Here is an 8,134-nt window from a genome sequence, read left to right as displayed (position 1 = left end):
CTACGATGAATAAGTACGTTAAAAAAATCCTATCGATGTAATATTGTTTGACGGTGTTGGTTATTATAATAACTTGAGCCATGTTATACAAAGTAAATTGATATAAGTAGTGCTTGAAACATTTAAAGCGTTTTGAATAATGTGCAATTTATTGTACAAAAATTCTATCCAAAACACGAATTTAACACAAAATTTTGGGTAGTTCATTAAATAATTCAATCGTATTCGTATAATAAAAACACGGCTTACACGGCACACTTTTATTCTGAAACACGCTTACGTCTTACAAATTCTTAATACCACACTGAAAAAAAAATGTTTCGTTACAACTTATACAAATGAGTGACTTGCGAACTGAGTGTTAACGTTAGCCAAACCAGGTTTAGCTCACTACAAAATAGTTCATTTTGTTCCATATAATCATAGTACCTACCTAATTAGTAGTAACCTCCAGTTCGCAAGTCACTCATTAGTGTAGGCATTAGCCAAATTCTTTTTTTCAGTATTATTTTTTGTAACATATGGGTACCATTTACTTTGTTCCGATTGTGCCAAGAGAAAATTGCTTCTCATCGTCAGCCACTAGACTGTCGGGGGCCTTCTCGCATATGAAAGCGAAAGGGACGGACTCGCACCAGATGTCGTCGAGCAGGCCGCTGCGGAACATGGCGCCGCAGTAGGAGCCGTTGTCGTGCGCGCGGCTGTTGTCGGGCTGCCCGCCTGCCCAGCTCGCGTAACCCGCCTCTTCAATAGTCTGGCCTGAAATAATCATTACAACAAAATCAATTTTAAACTAGGCTTAACATATTATACCATTTCATTATTTTATGAATTCTACATACAGGGTGGCCAGGGAGTTGTCGTTCAAAGCTAAAATTTAGATTCCTTACATTAAGGTGTATGTAAATCACCCCCATGTATGTTCTACGATTTTGCTTACTTTAGGAGATAAAGTCAATTTTGTGATTTATCTTTAACTATCACCTATGGTTGGTTTTTTATTTCTTTCTCACTCTGGAAGCTTCTCTAGCTTAAGTAAGTAAAATAAAACTACAAGTGCTCGCCAGAGTGAGAAAAAAATTAAAAACCAACCATAGGTGATAGTTTAAGATACATCACAAAATTAACTCTGTCTCCTAAACTAAGCAAAATCAAACATACATGGGGGTGATTTAGATACACCTTGATGTAAGGAATCTAAATTTTAGCTTTGAACGTCAACTCCCTGGCCATCCTGTATAATAGTTATTTTTTTATTTATCCTAAGTAAAAACTAATCATGATATTTTTAGCGCAACATGAGAATATTTTCTTAAGATAAAAAGTAATTTTGCGCCAAGCATCGCCATCAGCAATCTTACCATGCACTGTGTACCAAGTGCGCTTTTGATCCCAATCCAAAAAACCTAGTGCAACTACTTCCTTAAACTCGGACTTTATAGTGTTAGCTGGATGTCCAGCGAAGATGTTTTTCAGAACCGTCGCTTCATGTGCACTGTTGGGGATGGCGAGATATCCCCCCTGGGCGAGGCAGGTCCTCTGCGCGTTCCTCCAGGTCCTCCCGGTACCGTGGAACTTGTAGCAGCTACCAGTGCTATTCTCTAGTTTGTACTCTGTGGACAAAAATGTTTAGACCAGATTCAAACAGTTGAAAATAAAGTTGCCTTCAAGGCTGATTTCATAGAAACATGAGAAACAAATTTGTTCCTAACATAAATTAGCTATAACAGGTTTGAACTAAAAAATAATGCATTGAAATGATGATAATGCAAAAAAAAATTTGTTATTTAATTGTCAAGTAATAATTTTCCTACCAGGATCAACAGTGCCACAAGCTGTGATCACGGGGCTGTTGACTTTCTTCCTGTAGCACACGTAAGGGAACGTCTCGTCACATCGCACGTCCGCCACCGTCCCGTTGGGCAGCATGATAATGCAGTCTTCCTGGTTCTTGAAGTTGTCAGGTTCGTCCAAGGCCCACTCCAGTGGGATCTTTTCCAACGGGACCCCTAAAATGATTTCGTTTTAAATATTAGACGAATATTTAATACCTAATAGAGCCAGGTCGCTCTTTAAAAAACATAACTATCCATTATACATACCTTCGATAGATGTGAAGTCCCCTTTGGAAAATGTGGCGTGGATTCCCGTGAAGATGCCGCAAGCCACTCCTGACGCCGCTTGTATCCCTTCCATGGCTTTGTGGAGATTTCTATCCAGCGGCGATGCCAAAACTGCACCTGGAGATCACAATAATAGAGGCTTATAAAATCAAAATCACTTTATCTTTATAAATTATGTGCGTCTTTTATTTCCTCTAATGCATTTTATTTTCATAAAAAAATACTCGTAAACACCTATCCAAAGTCAATCATATGAAGTTTTTGCAATTAATACTTTGAATTTAATTACGATCAGACACCAGAGAAGGCGTAAATAGTAACGTGTATCCATAAAATATATTACAGTAATCCATATACTTAATATATCCAAGAACCTAGTGCAGAAAATTATCAAGCCTGATGAAATGAAATTGCACGTGAGAGGTCTGCGGAAGACTAGAAATGGCGGCGTCATCATCAGCACCGACTCAAAAGATGACATTGAAAAGCTGAAGCAATCGGCGCAATTAAAAACCTCTGGCCTTACTATAGACGAGACAAATAAACGGAAACCCAGGATGATTGTACTCGGAGTTCCTGCTTCTATGCAAGAAACTGAGGTTTTTAAATGCATTTACCAACAAAACTTAGCCGAGAAACTACCAAATACATCATTTGAAGCATTTATGTCATCTGTTAACCTAAGTCATAAATCAGGTAAGAAAGATGCTGAAACCTGCAATTATGTCATAGAAGTCTCAGCTCAAATACGAAAGACCTTAATAACAAATGACCGAGTTTTTGTGAATTGGTCCTCGTGCCCTGTAAGAGATTTCACTCTGGTGACAAGGTGCTTCAAGTGTCAGCAGTATGGACATGCTGCAAAGACGTGTCGGGAGGCCACCATCACTTGCGGCCACTGCGGAGAAGTGGGTCACGCGCTGAAGGACTGCACGAAAAAGGAAGAGCCATCAAAATGTGCGACCTGCTTACACTTTAAAAAGCCCAGCAATCACAAGACAGGTGACGCTGAATGCCCTGCTAAAAAACTTGCAGAAACAAGATACATTAACTCCATAGACTATGAAGGCGCTTAAGGGCTACTTGCGAGTTATTTGTGTTATACTTATTATTTATTATTAGATAGTTAGGTTAATTTCTGACTTAGATAGTGTATCCAATTTTGTTCCATTTATAATATTAGTAACTAACTGCAAAATTACCTATCACAGAACTGTTCTACTAACCTTAAAACCGAAATCATTGCACTCGTAAATTATTATTTTAACCTAGTAAGTGCAGCGGAGCAAATTTTACAGGAGAGCGAAAAAACGCATTTTCATTTGCCCTGCTGAGATGCTTAAAGATTTGGATAACTTCCGATGTTTATATTAAAGATTAGTTACTAAAGTATACTTTATGGAATAAAAGAATATATTTAGTTAAAAATTGCAAGTTTTATGCTCTTTACTAACACTAAAAATTATTTTTTTGACAAAAGTGCCTCGTAAAAATCAAAATCAAAATCGAATATGAATCAGTACTTATGTAGTCCCCAGATTTTGATATGGTTACCGAGTGTCAGCCAACAGAACTCGAAATAATATTTAAATTAGGGTAGTATTTAAACGAGTGACTGTAAATTTATGTTGTAAGTGTCAAAAATAATTAATGTGGGCTAAAGAATTACTAAGTGAGCGACTGAGTGCGAGTGACGAAAAATCAAAAGAACAGCAACTTACAAAAAAATATTGAGTTCCTTAAAATACAAAATGAGAAGCTTCATAATATTTGAGCGACCTAATATTTCATTGAGTGTCAACGTTAGGTCCTGCATTTTTTTCAATATTTGGCAAATGCTTTTTTTATACTGAGCGGTATTTTTAACTTTAATGAAGTGTTTCGAATGCAAAAACTACTTTGAAAAATACTATTATGAGCAGCGTATTATGAGCCCACATTTAAATAAAAAATGATCTTATGAAATAAATATTTGACGGAACACTATTCTAGTAGCGAAAAAAATAAATCATTAAAATTTAAGGGTAGGTAATCAAATGAAACAATGTATTACGAAAAATGAAATAAATTTGTATTTTCTTAAATCGAATCAACAAAAAAAAAACAAAATAAAATAAGTCGCTTCTGTCAACCCAAAAAAAAGTAATCTTATTAATAAGGTTCATTGATTGGTACCTATGAGGATTGAGGAGCTCTACTTACTCATCGTCACTGTAAGATAAGTGCTGGCTTGGACTTAGCGGGCCGACCTCGTTTTCTTTTTTGTCCAATAGGTATCAGTTTTGCTCTTGGTTTGCTTCCAGTGGCGGTGTTGTTAGTTTGAGCCGAATTGCTAGACTCAAAACGTGTTTGCATACATATTTTGTTAAAAATTCGGGACAGTCGCCCCGCCCCCATTCGAATTCGCGCGCTGTAACAATCTGTAGTTTTCATTAATAAAGCGTATCAAAATAAAAAACATGAGACCTCAAATATAATATCAGTAACCAATAATCATTAATAAAGCAGCTCACAAAACTTTGCTTACAATTAACTTTTTTGTAGTTCGTTCAATAAAACCTCAATTAGAAAAATCTAATGTATCTTCATATTAAAGTTGCCCTCTCTGTATTTCTAGTCGCTCACTTAGTAATTTAGTCGCCCGGATAGTATTTTTATGTCTGAAATGTAATAATCAAAACCCACATTTTGTAAGCTCGTTCTGGATTTTATTATTGATCAATATTCGTCGTTAGTTTGGTAAATTTTTCGCTTACTCAAATTCATACCGCTCAAGGTATTAAAACAGTATGCCATCATCAGTCGCAACGTTATTTTTTAGTCGCTCGTTTTATAATTCCCCTTTAAATTACAGTAGCATTTTACCTCTAGTAAGTCACATTGACCATTTTGAAACCTAGTAAGTCCATGCACTTACTAGGTTTTAAATGGTCATTGTAACTTGCTAGGTTTTGATAATGGTTTTTGCAGATTTGAATTGGACTTACTAGGTTTTTAGCAACGCGTTTCTCCGGTGTTAAGTGTAATAGAGCGATTTCTGTCTTCACATCCTGTGGAGACCTTAATTCTAAGGTGATTTATGACAAAAAACGAAAATCTGCAAAAGTGTCCCTTACTAGGTTCTTAAATGGTTCAGCCGTGCATGCCGTATGTAATAGAAAACGCTAAGTAAGCAATATTAAGTAGCACAATGTAACCATAATAAATGATTTTAATTCTTAGATTTTACTTAATGTGTACCTATAGATTTTAATTTTTAGTATAAACATAATTTGTATTGATAATTAATATAATTTGTTGATTGTTTATGTATAATATGTATTTTGCTAATGATAGTTAAATAAAGTATCGTTAAGCCTTTATTTCGCCTGAGATACAGGAAAAAAAATTCCTAGTTCAGGCACATGTATAACTTTACCTTTTGTAGCATAAGATTAGCCTAGAGTTTAAACTGTCAAATAAGATATTCAATAAAGAATTTATTTATTATTTATTTATTATTATTACTTGACCATACAAAATTATATGAGGTTTCCACATGATCGGGAGTTCATACCTTCTAGGTTACAGCGTAGGAATGCGTCTTTGAATGTCGCCGGCATCAAATGAGGCTTCAGCCATCCTTCTACCTCCTTCACGTAGTAGTAGTCAAAACGGAATCCGCCATCTGTCCCTTCAAACACAAGGTCAGAAGTGTCTTAGGATATTTGTTAGTTGTACGATTATGTAAAATAACTTAGCAATGACATTTAGGCTGAGTTCCACCACTTTATTTTAACTGTAATTATAACAATGACCGGTGTTTTGTATGGAGTTTGACAGATTTCTGACGTTTGTCAATGTTAAAATAAGATGGTGCAACTCAGCCTTAGAGTTATTTCCGTTGATTTAAGTTTTTTTAACTTACATGCTGAAGCAATGTACAGTAAAAATATATAATATACACAATTTAAATGTCCACACATGATTTATATACGACTGACCGATACTAATTAATCATACATAGGACAACAGTTAAAAAGTAACCGCGCTATCAGTTTTGAGTTCAAAATGTTATCAAGTACTGGCAACTTTAGCAGTATTGGCGTTGCAAAAATAATTTAATCTAATCATTTTAATGACGTATTTAATACACTTCTGGACACATCTATTGGCCCACCTTAGAGTTTAGGTTTCGATGGCCCCTACCGAAATATGATTGCTAGATTGAACAAAAACTGTTGATGCAGTTTTAAACCTGATACATTTTACCATCTTTTTCGATCGTATTGTTTTAAATTTGAATTCAGAATACCATACGACATGGAGCTACGCCTAACAAGTCGGATATGCGCTTTGTTATAGGCAATTGATTTTTGAATAAAAAACATGTTTTATCAAATAAAGGTTTCATTTGATAACGCGTGTTGCCTCCATGGGCATCTACCACAGCTCTCATACGATTAGGCATAAAGTTTATCAACCGCTCTATGAAATTTTGAGGGATCATCTCCCATTCCTCTTCTATGGCAGTTTTCAACTCCTGTATCGTCTGGGCAACTTGCTGACGAGCGCTAACACGTCTTTTTAGCTCGTCCCACATGTGCTCAATGGGGTTCATGTCTGGGCTTCCTGTGATGTTCACATTCCGAAGATATTCCTTGACGATGCCGGCCGCATGGGCTCTTGCATTATCATGCATAAAAAGGAAATTTGGGCCCACATAGTCCGCGTATGGTATCACGTGAGGTTCTAAGCACTCACGGTACATTGAAACTGAAAGGTACATTACCTTTCAGCATTTAAAGTTGGCAGCCGTGGTCCTGTAACAACCTCAAGTTGAGTTTTGAGGCTCGCGGATATACCGCCCCAGACAGTCCATGAGCCACCTCCATAAGCAACCCTCTCTTCAAAGCAGCATTGTGCGAAACGCTCTCCCTTACGTAGGTAGACCTTCTTCCTTCCATCATTGCCAAACACAATTTTAGACTCATCAGAAAAGAGTACACGGCTCCAATCTTGCTGTGTCCAATTTAAATGACTGCGTGCGAAATGAAGGCGCGCTGTTCGGTGGGCTCGCGTTAGTTTGGGCCCATTAGCTGGCTTGTGTGGTACCATATCGCGTTCTTTTAACCTTCTCTGAACAGTTCGAGCGCTCACAGATACTCCGTGGAAGTCGCGAAGTTGGTTTTGTATCTCAATGGAGGTAAGGTGACGATTTCTCAAGCTGGTCGTCACGATGAATCGATCCTGCCTTTCAGTTGTGACCCGAGATCGTGGCCTTCCTTGGCGACGAACAAAGCCACCAGTCTCTAGGTACCTCCGATAAACATTTCGGACCGCAGATCGACTTAAATTAAGTTGAGCACTCACGTTTCTTTGGCTGTGTCCGGCCTGAATAAGTGCCACAGCTTGGGCGGCGACTTCTGGTGAAGTATCCATAGATTATTTATTGATAAAACCTCACCTTAATGATAAGAATCAGTAATGTTTGTTGCAAAACCAAAGATATCAATCACTTTTTCAAGAATTAAATCCAAGTAAACCAATAAAACCAAGTTTTCTTAGTATTCGATTGTTTGATATCAACAAACAGGCTCCAAATTGTCTTTTGTTTCTTTATTACTCTGTGTTCGAAATTAAAAAAAAAGACTATTGAATGAAATTGTGGATGTACCAGGTTCAAATCTGAATCAAAACTTTTTGCTCGACCTAATATAAAATTTTAGCTGGGACCAAATGAAAATGAAAATGAAAATACAAGGTGGGCCAGTAGATGTGTCCAGAAGTGTAGTTTGTCTGGGATCAAAACCTACACTAAAAAGTAGAAAAATAATTACTAATTAGGTACCTACTTATTTATTAGGACGAATTAATCTTTATGTAGGTATACCATGATTGATACTTCTGGAGTCGGTGCCAAGATTATGAAACATGTAAAAAACAGTTTGCCTGCACCGACTCCAAAAGTATCAATCATGGTATACCTACATAAAGATTAATTCGTCTTAATAAATAAGTAGGTAATTAGT

The 8,134-nt window shown here is 36.7% G+C and overlaps 1 protein-coding gene across 2 annotated transcripts; it reads right to left on the bottom strand.

The window, feature by feature from the left end:
- Positions 1–245: 245 nt before the first annotated feature.
- On the bottom strand, positions 246–6,139 carry LOC135074543 (C-type mannose receptor 2-like). 2 transcript variants are annotated; one of them, XM_063968869.1, is made up of 6 exons: positions 6,031–6,139; positions 5,680–5,796; positions 2,103–2,240; positions 1,815–2,009; positions 1,362–1,613; positions 246–759 (listed from the first exon to the last, which is right to left on the bottom strand). In XM_063968869.1, the coding sequence occupies exons 1-6, from the start codon at positions 6,086–6,088 to the stop codon at positions 533–535; spliced, it is 987 nt and encodes a 328-aa protein (XP_063824939.1). In that variant the 5' UTR covers positions 6,089–6,139; the 3' UTR covers positions 246–532. The 2 variants fall into 2 exon arrangements, with proteins under 2 accessions (XP_063824939.1, XP_063824947.1); XM_063968877.1 differs by having other exon boundaries at positions 5,680–5,790; positions 6,031–6,131.
- Between the last annotated feature and the right edge of the window lie 1,995 nt (positions 6,140–8,134).

The sequence above is a fragment of the Ostrinia nubilalis genome, chromosome 1, assembly GCF_963855985.1.
Source record: "Ostrinia nubilalis chromosome 1, ilOstNubi1.1, whole genome shotgun sequence".
NCBI classification, from domain to species: domain Eukaryota; kingdom Metazoa; phylum Arthropoda; class Insecta; order Lepidoptera; family Crambidae; genus Ostrinia; species Ostrinia nubilalis.
Note: the sequence above shows the minus strand (reverse complement) of the source record. Positions and strands in the feature narration are given on the sequence as shown.

Excerpts from the sequence above, each read along its gene's own strand:
- LOC135074543 (XM_063968869.1), bottom strand. The coding sequence starts at position 6,088 with ATGTGTGGACATTTAAATTGTGTATATTATATATTTTTACTGTACATT. Across the intron at positions 2,241-5,679 it reads CCTACGCTGTAACCTAGAAG|GTGCAGTTTTGGCATCGCCG; the intron begins GTATGAACTCCC and ends TGTGATCTCCAG. Across the intron at positions 760-1,361 it reads CACTTGGTACACAGTGCATG|GCCAGACTATTGAAGAGGCG; the intron begins GTAAGATTGCTG and ends TGATTATTTCAG.